The 17,133-nt window shown below is 40.1% G+C and overlaps 1 protein-coding gene across 1 annotated transcript; it reads right to left on the minus strand.

Moving 5' to 3' along the window:
• Positions 1-805: 805 nt before the first annotated feature.
• On the minus strand, positions 806-1,312 carry LOC145802451 (uncharacterized). Its single transcript, XM_082895187.1, has one exon. It carries the CDS (start codon positions 1,310-1,312, stop codon positions 806-808), a length of 507 nt encoding a protein of 168 aa, XP_082751313.1.
• Between the last annotated feature and the right edge of the window lie 15,821 nt (positions 1,313-17,133).

Below are 17,133 nucleotides of genomic sequence, written 5' to 3' on the forward strand. Positions count from 1 at the left end.
ATTGGGTTTGAACTTGCACCTAGGGTCATGGTTGAGAGCTCGATTATCTTTCAGCACCATATCTCCTTCCTTGAGGTTTCTGGACTTGACTTTCTTGTTGAAGGCCTTGGCAATTTTGTGCTGATATCCTTGGATATGATACAATGCCTTCAGCCTCCTCTCGTCAAATAACATCAATTCGTCGAACCTGCTTTGTTGCCAATCTGCCTCTGCTATCTAGCACTCAGCCATAATTCGTAGCTACGGTACTTCAATCCCAATCGACAGAATAGCTTCTATCCCATACACTAGAGAATAGAGGGTTGCCCCTGTAGATTTTTGAATTGATGTGCAAAAGGCAATTTATCAGGCTAGTCTTTGTAAGTTTCCACCATCTTCCGCAAGATGTTCTGGACATTCTTGTTAGTGACCTTAATAGCTTCGTCGGTCTATGGCCTGTATGTTGATGACTTATGAAAAGTCACGTTGTATTTCTTGAGCAAATTCACCACCTCTTTCTTGAAGTGTGAGTCATTGTCTGAGATGATCTCATTTAGTATCCCACACCTACAAATGATATTGTTTCTGATGAACTTGGCCACATGTGATGCCTTCAATATAAAATAAAACTGAGCTTCCACACACATGGTAAAATAGTCGATCGCCACCAAGATGAATTCGTGTCCATTTGAGCCCTTTGGCGAGACTGCCTCGATGACGTCAGTTCCCTAGACTGAAAAAGACAACTTTAACGGGGGTATGTTCATGCGATTAGTATGAATTTGACATTTGTGGGATCGCCGAACAAGGTTGATACAATCCTCCTCTATAGTTGACCAATAATAGCCTGCCTGAGGATCTTCCTATCCAGTATCACACCAATTATGTGTGCTCCATACTCTCCTCGGTGCATGGCCTCCATGAGACGCTTCGACTCCTCTTCTTCAACGCAGAGCTTATGCATTTCTAGATGACCTCTTTTGTATAACTTGTCCCCACAGATGATGAATTGGATGGCCAGACGTTGTATTCCCCATTTATCCTTAGCATTTGCCCCTGGTGGATACGTGTCCTTCGCCAAAAAATTCCAAATGTCGTAATACTTGGGGTTCTTGTCTTGAACATCATCTATCACGACAATGGTCTCATAAGCAGGCATATACTTCTGTTCAATAATGATTGGACACATCTTCACCCCAAGCTGGATGTCTACCATGGAAGATAGAGTTGTTAATGCATCAGCAAACCAGTTATTCTCTCTTAGCAGATGTGTAAATGTCAGTTTTTGAAACCTCGGAATCAGAATGTCCAGGGTCTGATGATAAACCTTCATTTTCTCTTCCTTGACCTTCCAATCTCCATTAGCTTGAGAAACAACCAAGTTCGAGTCTCCGATGATGTCCAACCATATTACCCCTATTCGGCTTCATTATTGGACACTTTGAATTAGAGTTTGAAAGCAAGGGGTATATGGAAATCATCTGGTGCTATCAGGAACATTCCTATCCCATAACCATACTAATTAGATGTTTCATCAAAGTATATTGTCCATGTCTACTTTTCAACTTGCAGAATCTCCTCATCCGAGAATATGTACTCTACTACTTCATCTCCTTACACTGGGTGGTCTGCCAGAAATTCCGCTACGGCTCTTCCTTTGATAGACTTGAGTGACGTACTTGAGGTCAAACTTGAAAAAGAGAAGCAACCAATGAGCTAGCCTACTCATAAGCGTCGGTTTCTCAAAGAGATATTTGATGGGATCTAATCTCGAAACCAGAATTACGAAGTGAGCTAACAAGTAGTGTCTCAACTTCTTAGTTGCCCAAACCAAAGCTAAGCAAGCTTTCTCTAGATGAGTGTAGCGGGTCTCGCAATCTAGCGTCCTCTTGCTTAGATAGGAGATAGCCTTCTCCACTTTGGCTTCTGATACTTGAACAAGCATGCACTCCATGGTTGAATCTGTCACTGACAAATACAAAATCAGCGGCTTTCACAACTTGATCGCAAAAATACATGTGGATTCTGGAGGTACTACTTGACCTGTTCGAAAGTGAACTGACATCGATCATCTCATTGGAACCTCTTTCCTTTCTTCAGGAGACCAAATAGTGGTTTATAAGTCAATGTTAATTTTGAGATAAACCGTCTTATGAATTGCACTTTACCTAGAAAGCCGCGCACCTCCTTTCAATCCTCGATGGTGGCATTTTTAAGATGGCCTTAATTTTAGATGGATCTACTTCAATTCCCCTCTGCGTAATCAGAAATCCCAACATGTTCCCTGCAGTCACCCCAAAGGTGCATTTCTGTGGATTCAACCTCAGTCTGTACTTCCTGATCTGTTCAAAGAATTTTTCCAGTGCGGTGTAGTGGCCTTCTCACTCCTTAGACTTGACAATCATATCGCCCACATACATCTCAACCTCTTTATGGATTATATCGTGTAAGATCGTGGTTGCAGCCCTCTAATCTATAGCCTCGACATTTTTTAACCCAAAAGGCATAACTCTGTAGCAGTAGCTAACCCATGGTGTGGTGAATACAGTCCTCTCTCTGTCTTCTAGTGCCATTAAGATCTAATTATACTCAGCAAACCCATCCATGAACGATAGCAATGCATGGCTTGCGGTGAAGTCTACCAGTTCATCGATATGCGACAATGGAAAGTCATCTTTTGGACTAGCTCTGTTCAGAGTCGACACAGACTCTGATTCTGCCATCCTTCTTTGGAACCAGAACGATATTAGCCAACCAAGTTGGGTACTCAGACACCATTAAGAAACCCACATCAATCTGCTTGGTGACCTTCTCTTTAATCTTCAACGCCAAATCCGGACAGATTCTGCGTAGTTTTTGCTTGACAGGTCAGGCCTCGGGTAGGGATCCAGTGTTGTACAATCTCAGAATTGATTCCAAGCATGTCTTCATAGGACCACACGAAAACATCTTTGATCTCTTTTAATAAAGCGATTAAACGCTCGCATTCCTCTTAGGACAACGTGAACCCAATCTAGACCCAACGGGGATCCTTCTTAGCACCCACATTAATTGTAATGATTTCATATATGCAGGGCTTAGCATGCCTCTCCTCCTCTTGGTCAATCAAGATTTTCAAAGCTTGAGAAATTTCTTCTTTATCGTTTTCATTAAAATTTTGAAAATCTTAGTCAATGCAATAAATCACCGGCATAGAGAAGTAAACAGAATCTGTAGCGTTTTCATTCATAAGTTTAGACTCCTCAGTTACAACAGACTCAAAAGAGAAAGAAAAAGAGGACCTAGACAAAACCTTGGCATCCAAGTTACCACTACCAGAAATGCCAGACTCAAACTCCCCAGACTGACTCGAATCTAATTCCGACCCAATAGACTCGGTGGAATCAGATTCTGGCTTATCATCCGATTCAGAATTGGAAAGAAAACCCTTCTCCAACTACCAAGTGAGGTGTTGTGTCCAGAATGCAACTAGTGAAGTCTACAACCGGTTCCTCTCGGATCATAGAAATAGTAAAGGTATCCCTCAAGTTCTCTGTATTGGTCGCGGAATCTGTCAAGAGATCGGCCAGTTCTGCCCCTACTCCAGCCTCACTGTTGTCGGAGTCATCCTCTTTGCTCTAGCAAAACGTTGATGCCTGGTTCAGCCCTTTCTCTATCACTATCTTGCAGCTGGTGGTCAAAGAAGATCTCAAATCTGGGGACACACTTCTTCGTAAAGGAATCCACCTAAGGCTTAGGAAAGCCACAGAAGGGGAAAACCTTGCCTTCGCTGATAAAGTGCCCATTTAGTGTCCCCCAGATTGGCCTGTAGACCAATTCATAGTGCTTCCCGGCTCTTTTGACCTTGGTTCTGTCTTTCATTTCTTCTCCAGTCTCCTTTGGTGGGCACATGGCCCAACCCAAAGGCATGTGGATTATGTGGCACTTCGGCTAATACCGTAACCCCTTTCCTCTCGCTCCTCCAGAGCCTCATTCCTAGAACATGCCGCAACTTGTTGATGAAATAGATGGACTGAGCACTGACATACATGCCTTTGTCCACGACCAAGATTGTCTGCATTACTCAGGCTTCCGCTAGAGTGAATCTAGAGAGAAATACATCTTCATCGCCGTGATCGATCTCTAGCAATGGTGTAGTTACCTTTGGCGGTGGATGTATGGATGAGTTTCCAAAAACGGTTGCTACTCCTCCCTCATGAGGGTATTTCAGCATTTGATGGAGGATGGAGGACACAGCTTTCATGTGATGTAACCAGGGCCTTCCTAGAAGTGGGTTAAAGGTAGCTGGCACATCTAGTACATGGAACTCAGTCTCATGCTCGGACGAGCCCACTTAGACCTGCACTTTCACTGTCCCCATGACTTTTCTACTCATGTTGTTATATGCCTGAATCACCTAGGCTGTGGAGACGAAATCTATCAGTCTCAAGCCTATCGCATAGGCAGTACGAGAAGGATGTACATTAATAGCAGAGCTAGTGTCCACTAAAATCACTGGCATCCACTTCTCTCTACACTCAACAGATATGTACAATGGTCTGTTGTGAGTTGACCCTTCCAGCGGTAGCTCTTTATCGGAGAACATGAGTATTGGCTTGGTGCTACTTGGGAAAATCAGGCCCACAAGCTGCTCTGGCGTAGTCTTAATGGACAATTTAGCCTTATCCATTGCCGATAATATCGCTTGTCAGTGTACGCGCGAAGCCATGAGAAGGCCCCAAATGGATATATCAGCTTGGATCTTTTTGAGTTGCTTCAGAACCAGCTCCTTTTACAGCTTCTTTTCCTTCTCCTTCTCAACCTCCCAGTCCCTTCCTGATGGTTCCGCCAGATCCAGGTGTGGGGGTTTGAAATACTGTCCACTTCAAGTGAGATAGTGTATTTCTTCAAAATACTATGTATATTTCGGGATGTGATCTCTTTAGTCTTCATCGGCATGGGCAAGATGTAAATCACTATCTTCCCACCACCCACTATCAGCTGCCGACAGACAGTTGTCCAGCTCAACTTGGATCACCCTTACAGTATAAATGTCCCCCTCAGGGCCACAAGTTGTTGCGGTTTTCTAGCTGTCTTTAATTCTCTCTGTTTCAAACTGCCTCAGCGCAACTTCATGTTCAGTATCTGTAGTTTCCACAACACCCAATTCTTGGGTTGGTTTTCCCACACAAGTATCCTCTGGCAGTTTCCTTTTCTCTACAATCTTCTCGGCTACCAGAAATATCCCAACTTGCTCTCCTTTCGGTTTAATTGCAGTTTCTTCTTCCTTATCAGATTCATCACTCAGCCATTCGGCATTATCAGTTGACCTATTCAGATCAAACCAATCAATCTGCACATTTCCTCGATCCTATTCATTGAAGAATTGTAGGTTGTCCAAATCTTTTTCAAGGTCCACAAATCGTCCAATCCCTAGCTCGAGCCATCCTCCCTAACCATATTAATGTCCACTAAGGCCAGTAGTACTACCTCAGGCCGAGGTTGAGCAGCATGAACAATGTAATGGCTCGAGTCATACTTCCCCTTAAATAAGTCCCTGGGACTTTCCGATAACAGATCAGTACCTCCCTCTGAGGTCAACACCTCCTCTTTTATAGGCATTGTCACCACTGATTTGTAAGGCTCAGGTTGTGGGTTGGATATGTTCATCATGCCCAAGTCTGTGCTATCAGGATTAAACACTATCGGCTTTGGCAAGTAGGATGGAGTGATATAGACACTTAGGTCAAAGGTGGGTGGCAATGTACGGATGAGGTGGATGTTTCTGGATGGGGGGGATTTGGTTGTGGGCAGGGAGTGGGTTGGTGGTTACATTTGGTTTCTGGGGTGAAGCAATGACCTTGTTGGCGATGAGATCTTGAATCTCATGATGCAAGCGGAAACACCTGTCGGTTTCATGACCATGCTATTGATGGAAAGCACAGTATTTGGTGGGATTCTGCTTGGGTAGAAAAGGGTCTGGAAGTGGGCAAGGTTCTAGAGGTTTCAGTTTCCTCTTCTTGATTAGCACCTGCATGGCTTTGGATAGGGTCATGTAGAATTGGTTGAAAGTTTTACCAGAAGGTCAGGTAGGGTTAGAAGTTTATGGGCCCATATTGGCAAAGGGGTCGACATTTTTGGTTATGGTGACAACGCTCACTTCTGATAGCCTCGCAGTTGTGCTACCCCCGGTAGCATTAGAACTGTGAACAAATGGCCTCTTGGCCGGCTCTTTGTCATCAATGATAATCCCCTGCTTCATGGCGTCTTCAATTTGGACCCCCATCTCATGAAGTTCTTTGAATGTAAATAAAGAGAGGATAATAATTTTTTACAACAGCTTACCATGTAGGTTCTGGACAACCATTATGATCTGGTCATTCTCTGAAGGTCGAGTGGTCATCATGGACGCCTTGGCCCTCCACCTAGTTACAAACTCAAAGAAGCCTTCCTTTGGCTCTTAACATATTGCTTCAAGATCAGGAGTTGGGACCTGAATTTGCGCATTGTAAGAGTATTGAACAATGAAGGACACGGCCAATTCCTTTTAGTTCTGCTTCATAGAATCTTCCAACTTAGTGTACTGGATGACAGCTATACCTGACATAGTTTGGCCAAAGAAGGATAACTTCTGCAGTCTAGTCAAACCCATTGGTCGTAAGATATCTGAAAATAGCCATAGATATACCATTGGGTTTCCAGCGCCATCAAAGTGGTCAATATGCAGCATTTTGAACCGCTCTGACAAAATGACTGCAGATTCAGTGTACCCATCCTCTATATCTGGAATGGAGTTAACCCCTTGTACTTTCTTGACCAGTTTTTCCATCTTGTTGAGTTTGAGAGCGGTCGGGTCAACCTCGAATTCAAACGGTTCCTTAACTTGGTAAACTGGGGCTCTAGATGTCTGTGTTGGGATGGGATCTACTTGGACGGGAAAAGTCGAAACACCCTCAGCCTGTAGATCTTGCGTCGTAGTATCATTGGCAGTGGTAAAACCTTGCACCTCCTTTGAGCTAAAACCTAACTTTTCCAAGCTTGACCACCCAGAGGCCTACTGGCCAACAGGTGGCCGGCTAGCTGAAAATTGGTGGCCAGTCGTTCCCTACCTGGTCGATTGGCCAAGTTTCCCGACAAAATAGATATTTGTTTCCAGCTGTTCCCCCATGTGCATGCAATGCACTAGCTCGCTCAATACAGATATTTCCAACTAAGGCACCTATTTTTCTATATATACTTGACCACCCCTCTTGATTTTAGGTTAGAAAAAATTATCAAAGCTCCAAAACTTGCCAATCACTTACTCTCTCTATCTTACAACACACATACACTATACCAACACTTCCTAAACCAAAAATTTGAGGCTCGTTGCTGAGGTTCTTGAGCTAAAATTTCAGCTCTTGTGGGTAATCACTTGTTGGTTTGTGAATTAAAGAGTAACCTTTCTTGAAGAAGTATAACTTTAGCATTCTTTACACTACTTCTTCCCTCTCTTTTCTTGCTTTTTTATACTATTTTTGGCTTGTTTTATGGGCTGAAACTTGTGACTTAAAGCTACCAAAGGTGGAGGGGTTAATTATAGACACCCCATTTTTGACCGTCCTCAAGACTTGGACGTCACCGTTTGAACACTCGGTGATTATCCATGTTTGTGTTCGTTTGGAGTTCCCGGAGGCCTCGGCTCGCGCGCCTTGCCTCAGGATCTCCGAACTCGACCGTTTAGTGTCTGGTTTCGCACCGAACACTTGTGTTTTGCCTTGGAGAGGCAGGGTAGGGCTTGTAGACCATCCCCACCCACCACCGGCAGTGGCTAGAGGCCACCGGCTGGTTTTTGCTGCCACCGGCAATGTATATTGCCGGCCGGCACTATTTGTTGCCGGTCAGCACTATTTAGTGCCGGTCGGCACTCTTTTTTGCCAAGATGGCATTTTTGGCCGGCCGACTACTGTGCATCTGCTTTTGCAGATATTTTAAGATAGCTGTCTTGCTTTTGGCTCCCCTCCATACACGTGTATGGAGGGATCTCTCTCTTGGAAGCTTGTCTTGTAAGCTTTACAAGACAATAAGCCTCTATAAGAGAGAGCCTTGTCTCTTGGCCTTAGAGGTTAGAGACTTGATATATTTTGAGAGCTTAGACAGCCATTGTTAGGGTTTGAGTTCTAGGGTTAGGGTTAGATATACATCCTATCTCTCTTTCCCTCTCTTTTGTGCTCTAGGTGTTTTGTGTCTTACTATTGCACATAAACACCTAGTGTTTCACCTTTGTCTAGCTATTGAGGTTCTAAGGGACTGATTTTAGTACTTTGGTGTTGGATTCAAGCCAAGGAAGGCCATTGGAGCATCATTGTTGAAGAAGGCTTCAAGGGTAAGAATCTCACCCCTTTATTCCCCATTTTTGCACCTTATTTCTACCTGTCTTAAATTCGTTTTTGAGCTTGGTGTATAATACAAAAAGGTTCTGTTTTTAGACCCTCTTGATTGTTTATTAAGGGTGTTTTGTGATTTGAGGGTGTTTGACCCCTCTTAGGCCTTGAAAGGCCTTATTTTGTGCTATTTTGTGCTAGTTTCGGGACTTTGGTGTTTGGGCCTCTTCACCACTGAAATCTTGAGGAATTTCAGTGGTGGAGATGGTGCCTTGAAGTCTCTAAAGGGAGAGGGCCACCCCCTCTCCTTGTTGTCCTTGAAAAGGGCATGTTTTGGCCTCCAAAGGGAGCCTATGTTTGAGTGTGTGTTGAGCATGTATAGAGTATTTTTCATGCTTATTTTTCCATAATATAACATGATTTTAAATTGGTTTTGGTACTCCATGCATGCTTAGCATAGTTGCCATGTAATGCCTTATGATTCCTTAACATGTCTTAGGTTGTGTGCCTTTGTTTCTAACATGTTTTAGGCTTACATTTGTGAAGATTTTGTGCTTATCTTGACATGTTCTAGGTCTGTCCTAGGTTGTATGGGTCGGATTTGGCATGCATCATATAGCCTCTTTGCATTTTGGCTTGTTGGCCTTAAGTATGTGAGTGTGTAGCATGCCATTTTTGCATTGATTTGGTGTTTTGGAATCATCCACCATGTCATTTCAGTCCTATTTGCATGCCTATATGTTTACCTTGGATGCATCTTTAATGCCTCATAAGCTTGTGTAGCAATGCTCCTTGTTTTGGCACTTGTGCATGCCTTTGTTTTTTAGTCATTTGGATACCATCTAAGTGATCCTTAGGCCTTGTATTAATGTGCTAAAACTCTGTTTTTGGTCAATAAGTTCATGCCATGTTTGGTCTTGCTAGGTGTAGTTCAATACTCCATTGGTTTGCTTTGAGCACTTAGGCCATTAGTTGCATGTTTGGCTTGATTTATTGCTTGGTTTGGCACCATGTTTTAGCATGATTTTAGGGCTCATGTTGCATGCTAATTGTCCATGAAATCTCTTTTCGAGTGTGCTTGAATGTTGCTTGCTCAATGCTTGAGGTTTGGACCATAACATGTGTATGTGTGCATGTGTGTTTAGCCTCCATTTTTGGGCATTTTGGCCACTGTTTTAGGACCATTTAGGGCTGCCTAATTCATGCTTTAGTCCATCCTCTAGTTGGTTTGCATGCTTACCTTGCATGTTTGCTTGTATGCTTTGCATAAGTACATTGCATTGTTCATGTTGCATGAATGATAACATGCTTAGGTTGCATTACATCAACATGCATTCCTTGCCCCTTGATTTGGTGATAGGGATTAGGACTTTGGTTTGATTTGGTTTGCATGCATTTGAAATCAAAGCTGCATACTTGATCACTTGGGCCATCATGCATGAGAATGTGTGATTGGTGGTCCGGGAATCGAGACACATGCCCCTTTGAGTCATTACCATGATAAGGGACATGGTTGGTGCATATATGCCTTGAATTGTGCTGCCATGCTTTGCCTTGCCCTCTGTTGCTGTCATTTGCAGATTCTGCAGGAACACTCTGCCGACCGGCAATCATTTCCCTGCCGACAGCTTAACTTTGTGCCGGTGGCCACATCCCACTGTCGGTGGCAATTCCATGCAGCCGGTGATGTCTCCTAGCATCCAAGGAAGCAGTCTTGAGGTTTTGGCAACCTCCAGAGGGGTGAAGGAAGGAAAACAGAGGCAGTTCACGCATGGCGGCGCATTTCCCGAGGCGATTTACTGTTTTCGTAGTTTAATTAAATTTGCTTAGTTGATTAGGCAATTTGTAATATTAATTAGCTTGCGTAGTTAATTAATTTGTAATATTTATTTGGTCCCTCCGAGTGAGGGCAAATTTGTAATAAGTGTGTGTAGGTGGTGTGTATGTCTTCCAATCCCCACTTCTTTCTTCCCTTTTATTTACCTGCTTATGATGGTAGATTAGGGCATCTTTAAAATTAGCATACCTTATGCTATGCATGCGTGCATCCATACATTCGTATTACATACATTAGGCTCGGTACATCACGCTAACTACATCTGTACTTCAATTCACAAATTGAATATGTGGTAGTTGATCGCATTTCACATGCCATGTTTAGGGTTAGCCGAGCCTGCCTAGATTGCTTTTTTGCATGTGATGCATTAGCCATTTTTAACATGAACTAGGACATGCATGTTTGCTGACTAGATTACTGTTTTGGCACGGAGTACGATGTAAGTATTTATGCTTTAGCATCCCGCATGTGTGTGAGTGTTGCCATGACAGTATGCCTGCCATGCAGCTAAGTGCTTATATGAGATAAACTGTTTTGAATGCCTGTGGGTGGAGGTTGGATTGTTTGAGTTGGAAAAACTAGTTGAAATCCGTATTTTAGCCTACTTGCGAGTAGCAAATTCCAAAGCGCTTTTCAAAACAAACGGATATGCAATGCTTATTTCCAAATTAGGCAATCTAGTCTATACTTGTTTGCTGCGCGCATAACATAGTAATTTTAGGCTAATAAATGGAATAAGAACACGTAATGTTTTCAAAATCGGATATCATAGTTAGTAGAGGCCGGTCTTCGAACCGGGCGAAAGGGGGTGCTCATAGCTGACCTTCCCCGATCGTACCCAAGCTCCCGAGCCGAGACAACTCCGGTGATGACGGACATGTGGCCTTCGGCACCGAGTCAGGGTTTCCTAAATTTCCCTCATTAAAAAAATATTTAGGTGGCGACTCTGTATCTGGCAAAGCAGTCCATGTTTGGCGCTACATTTTCAAAACTCTGTTTCTCAAAACGATTTGCCAGATTTGGACTCTTTGGTTCAGATTAAGAACCACGACAAAAAAATCGCGAGTCCGAACTGTAGTAGCATAAGGCCCCCCCTCCGCGGGCGCGTCTACAGTTTCTGGGGACTCTGCTGGGGATTTTAGAGAGCTTGACTCGAACTCGTGATATCCTGTTTTGATCTCATTTATGTGTTTTTTTGCATTGCATGTGCATTGGTGCGCCTAGGGACACAGTGTTTACCATCTGCCATTCCTGAACGGTTTGCCGGAGGCTTGTCTTGTCAAGGCATGTCCGTAAGGCTGACCGGTTATGGGCTCTGACAGCATGGGAACACAAGCCCCGATTTTTACCGAGGTACCATTTTCGACCATTCGACCTAGTGCATATTCGGATCCATAGTGACCATTCCAAGTTAGGACAGGTTGCTTACCCAATGTTAGGTTGTTTGAGAACCGCTGTGTGCGTAGTGAAACCCTAGGTCCTGACAAAATAGGACAGGGAAACCCTACCCCAACATAGGGGTGTTTTGGCTCTCTTTACTTGCTATGTGCTTCTAGAATGTATTTCTACAGGGAAAGTACATGTCAGTTTGCAAGTTTGAGTATCAGACCTGAGGACACCAGTATCAGTATCAGTTATGAGAATCAGTTATCCGCGGGTATCAGTGTTCAGTTTTCGGGAACAGTAATTTCTGGGAACAGTGATCAGCAGTAGGGTACAGTTGTTCGGCTACACCCGTGTTTGATCAGTTTGGGCTGAAATGCTGTCTGGTTTTCCTTTCAGTTCAGAGAGTCGCAGAGTTGATACAGAATAGCCAGTGTCTCCCCTTGCCGAGGCAGGATTTATGGCGGCACAAAATTCAGAAGAAATTGTGGTTATGACGGCTGCATTGGAGCAGGGGACCGCTCCGCAGAGTGAGGCCAGCATCAATATGTCACATCCACCCAGGTCGCCCGTTGTGCACCCGGTCTGGGCTCCCCAGTTATACCAGGCTCGTGAGCCCACCACCTTTGAATTGATGGGGATGATAGGTGACCTCCAGAGGTCCGTGGCCGATCTGGCCTATGGAATGTCGGCTTCACCGCCAGCGGCGCCAAATACCGGGAATTTCATACCACAGGAGCCCCCGCTACTGGGGCGGATTGTGATAGAGCTCAGCCAGCCAGAGGTGGCTTCCAGCTACAGCCACGACATGCCAGCACCAACCCAGACCCTTGATCAGGCTGAGGCTAGAGGAAAAGACAAGGCAAAGGTAGATGCCGATCCTATTGAACAAATGCTGTGGGCAGTCGAGGCTTTGAAAGTCATAGGGATGAACAAGCAACAAACATCTGCGATCGTGACCAAAGCTGTGGATGATGCTTTCCCCACTCCAATCAAAGGCAGTTCAAGCCAGGCAGAAAATCGGGATGGGCCCCGTCATGCCCAGACAATCCCTGTCGTTCCCAACCCTGTACCGGGAAAGGGTCAAAAAGCCAAAGCAGTGCCAGCCGACCCTTTCGCTAGCGCATCTGGCAAGAATCCTCAAACTTCAAAGTACCTGACCCGAGGGCGCAGGGTCTTTCACGACCTCTACATGCCTTTGTCTAGGGCATTACTAATATTGGCGAAGAATGGGCATCTTAAACCTTTGGAGCCTCGGCCACTCCCGAAGAATCTCCCCGCCACGCATGATGCTACCTTGTACTGCGCATACCACCAACAGTCCGACCACAGTACCGATGGTTGTTTCCGCCTTCGTCATGAAGTGCAAGATTTGATCGACAACAAGGTTATCCTCCCACCCACCTCAGCCAAGTCCGTTACCACCCAGTTGTTGGATTTCGAGGGCTCAGCTACTGCGAATTAGGATCCTTTACGTGTTTGTTTTTTTTTTTTTTTTGCCTTCCTATTTACAATAGAAGAGATATACTTTAAGATAATTTAATGGTCTAGATTTGACTATATAAAAAAAAAAATTATTAGAGTGCATTTCCACCATTGGGGCCTCGTTTGCGAACTTTTTAGTCAAAAAGTCAAAAAGTTACTAAATTAGTCAAAAAATCAATAACTCGTATAAAAAAGTTAAAGATTCTTTTTTTTTTTTTACACATCTTTTCGTAAAAAATTAAAAAGTCATCCCAAACATACTAATTTTTTTTAGTTCATATTTTAGCCAAATAGCTAAAAAATTACTAAATTAACCTGTTTCTAAACGGGGCCTAAATCATCTTAGAGTGCATTCCTATTATTGTAAGTAGAGACGTAAAAAGAGACATCATGTAGAGGATCCGGACTCCAAACGCTGTCCATAAACAAATGCCAAAGCAGGAATCCTAGGTTCAAAAGTGGTGTTTATTATTTAATTTCATCGGAGCACGTGGCCGCTGTTGGTCTCTGCGCGATTCCGTCCCTGGGTGGCCGCATGAACCTCATGCTGCTTGACAATAATACAATATAACAGAAGAAGAGATTCATATTTAAGATTCCTAAATACATTTTAATGGTGTGATAATAAAATAATATTTCATATAATTGAATGCTAGTCTATCACCCGTGTTATGTACGAGATAATTATAGATAATTATATTTATTTTAGATTTTTTTTAATATATAAATTATGTCTTTTAAAATTTTTTATAAAAATAATTTAATAATTTTATCACTAACCATAGTGTATGAGAGAAGTTGAAAAGGATATTGTAGTAACTATACACAAATTGTATCTATAATTATTTGTATGAGGGGATTTTAAATGCTGATCAGGAGATTTTGACCAAATCAATAAATGCAGGCATGTGGAAAGACATGTGGATTGAAAAAAGTTAATAAATGTTGATCAGGGGATTTTGACCAAATCAATAAATGCTGAGTTTTTTTTTTTAATAAAAAATTTAAAAAACTCATATTGGGATATTAAATCACCCACAGACCTTGGGGTTAAAAATCCTCTTTTGCTTAATATATAGTATATATGTAGATAGATGTGTTGGACTTTTCAAGAAATTTTTTTTATGTTTGTTTTTAATGCATTAAAGTGCTGTTATGAGGGATAATAATCATATGCGTTGGGACTTTTCAAGGAATTTATGTGTTGGATTTCAAAAAAAAAATTTATGCTTGTTCTTAATGCATTAAAGCGTTATTATGAGGATAAGACTTGGGAGTTGGAAAAAGTTAATAAATGCTAAGATTTTTTTTTTTAAAATCAAAAAATCAGAAAATTTAGATTAGGAGATTGAAACTTCCACAAGACTTTGGGTTAAAAATCCCATTTTGTTTAATATATAATATAGATAGATAGATAGATAGATAGATATATCTTTTTATTTTTATTTTTATTTTTGTGTGGTTTCCATTCGGGTATTTTTTTCAATTTATTTAAGATAGAGTTGTGGGTATCTTTTTTTTTTTTTTTAAATTCAAATTTATCTGTGGTTTCCATTTGTTTTTAATTATTATTATTTAGGTAAGTTATGATGTGAGTTAGATATATGATAGACATGTGAGTTTTGTTGATTTAAAGTTTATTTATATAAACTTTAAAGATTGTTTTTTTAGTTTTTTAGTTTTTTTTTTGTTATGTTATAATATAATATATAAAATATAGGTACATATCTACAACTTTAATAAAAAATATTATTTGATTTTTTGGGGAAGAGAAAATGAATGCAAGTTTTAATTTTTTTTTTTTTGAAAATTTGTGAGAGAGATTAGGAGGGAGAGATTATGAAATATTTTTGTTATTAAATAAATAAATCAGTCAATAGTTTTTTTAATCTATTTTGTAAATTAAAAATCAATAATTTTGAAAATTTGATTAATTTGTCCCATTAAGTGATTTAAAATTTTGATAGACATACATAAAAAAATACATAATTATATTATTAAATCATAATTCAAATTTAGATGTTATATCTTTTTGAGATCTATAGGTAAATTCTTATCTTTTTTTTTTTATTTTTGTGTGTAACCATAGTGTATGTAAGAAATTGAAAAGGGTGTTACAATAATTATGAGAGAAGTCAAAAGGGATTGTGGGTTGGAAGAAGTCAATAAATGCTGAGGTTGGATTAGGAGAAGCCAATAAATGTTGAGGTTTTTTTTTTAAATTAAAAAACTAGAAAATTATGATTAAGAGATTGGAGCTCCCACAGGCCTTGGGGTTAAAAAGCTCATTTTGCTTAATATATAGTATAGATATAATAATTAAAAATTGACATTAAATCTCAGTTTAATTAGATTAATTCCCTAAGAAAAATCTAACTGATCATTATAAAAACAATTCAAAATTTAACATTGATAACAAAATAAAGTTTTGATTTTATCAATTTAAATTTTAATCTTTTGATTTATTTTTAATCTAAATTATTTATCTATTTTCGTTAACTAAATTTGAAAAAATAATATTTTAATTATTAAACTTAATATAGATATATATAAAACTAGCATATCACCCGTGCTATACACAAATTGTGTTTACAATTATCTATATATGTGAATTGTGATTTTTAATTTTTTTTTTAAATGTCTTCTTTTTTCCTTTTTTATATTATATTAAAGTTTAATATTTTGATAATAATCATATGTGTTGGACTTTTCAAGAAATTAAATGTCTTTTTTTTTATTATATTATATTAAAGTTTAATATTTTGATAATAATCATATGTGTTGAACTTTTCAAGAAAATTTTTTTATGCTTGTTCTTAATGCATTAAAGTGTTATTATGAGGGATAATAATCGTATGTGTTGGTACTTTTCATGGAATTCGTGTTGGATTTCAAAAAAATTTTTTATGTATGTTCTTAATGCATTAAAGTGTTATTATAATGATAAGACTTGGGAGTTGGGAGAAGTTAATAAATGCTAAGATTTTTTTTAAATCAAAAAATCAAGAAATTTAGATTGGGAGATTGGAGCTCCCACAAGGCTTGGGGTTAAAAACCCCTTTTTGCTTAATATATAGTATAGATGTCTGAAATACTTATTTTTATTGAGTTTAATGACTAAAATACTTATTTTTTAATTAATTTTATTTAATGGAATAAAAAAATATTTCAACTAAAAAAAATTAATATTTAAATTGACAAAATTAAAAAATTTGTTTATTTGCAATATTTTTTTTAATAGAATTTCCCCAGAATCTAATTACAAAAAGGATGAGGCTTGCTTCTACCTGCGTACTTTTCGCTTTCCTAAGCTTATTAGAGCATCTCCAACCGTGAATCAAAAATTTCACCAATTTTGAGTTCAAAAATGGCCATTTCCTGAATTTGATATGTCAGGCTCCAACGGTTCACCTTCACCAAATCTATCCCGGGACAACCGGGTGGTCGACCGGTCGACCGGCCGGTTGACCGGTTAGGCCAAATTTTTTTTTTTTTTTTGCGAATTGTCTGAACTTTTTTTGAACTTTCTGAACTTTTTTCGGGACAACCGGGGTGGTCGACCGGCCGGTCAACCGGCGGTTAGGCAAAAAAATTTTTTTTTTTTTTTTTTTAACGGTTTGAACTATTTTTTCTGAACTGTTTGAATCTTTTACTGGTTGACCGGTTGGTCAACCGGCCGGGCAACCGGTTGGTCGACCGGTGTAGCATTTTCAACGGTCAGTAACAGTGATTTGGTAAAATCTGTGTCTTGATCTCAGTTTGATGTCTTGTTTGCTGAATTCTCATTTTGGTATGACTTTGGTGCAACCGTTGGAGCGTGAAAAAGTGGGTTTTTCATCAAAATTTAAATCTGATGCTGGGTTTGGTTCAGCGTTGGAGATGGTCTTACTAGATTCATTTTAATAATTCTAGTCTTTTAAATTATAAGTTTTTTTTTAAATATTTATAAAAAAATTAAATTAACCAAATAACTGTAATCATCTAATTAATAATAATAATAATAAAATAGACATTCTGAGAATAGACCATCGATTATTTTAAATATAAATGTAATTTGATTATGTATTAACAGCTGTTTACTTAATCCATATTTTTGATTGGTGAACT

This window comes from Camellia sinensis, chromosome 1 (assembly GCF_055761805.1).
Source record: "Camellia sinensis isolate YWXY chromosome 1, ASM5576180v1, whole genome shotgun sequence".
Classification (NCBI taxonomy): domain Eukaryota; kingdom Viridiplantae; phylum Streptophyta; class Magnoliopsida; order Ericales; family Theaceae; genus Camellia; species Camellia sinensis.

Coding starts and splice junctions, on each gene's coding strand:
- LOC145802451 (XM_082895187.1), bottom strand. CDS start 1,312: ATGAAGGTTTATCATCAGACCCTGGACATTCTGATTCCGAGGTTTCAA.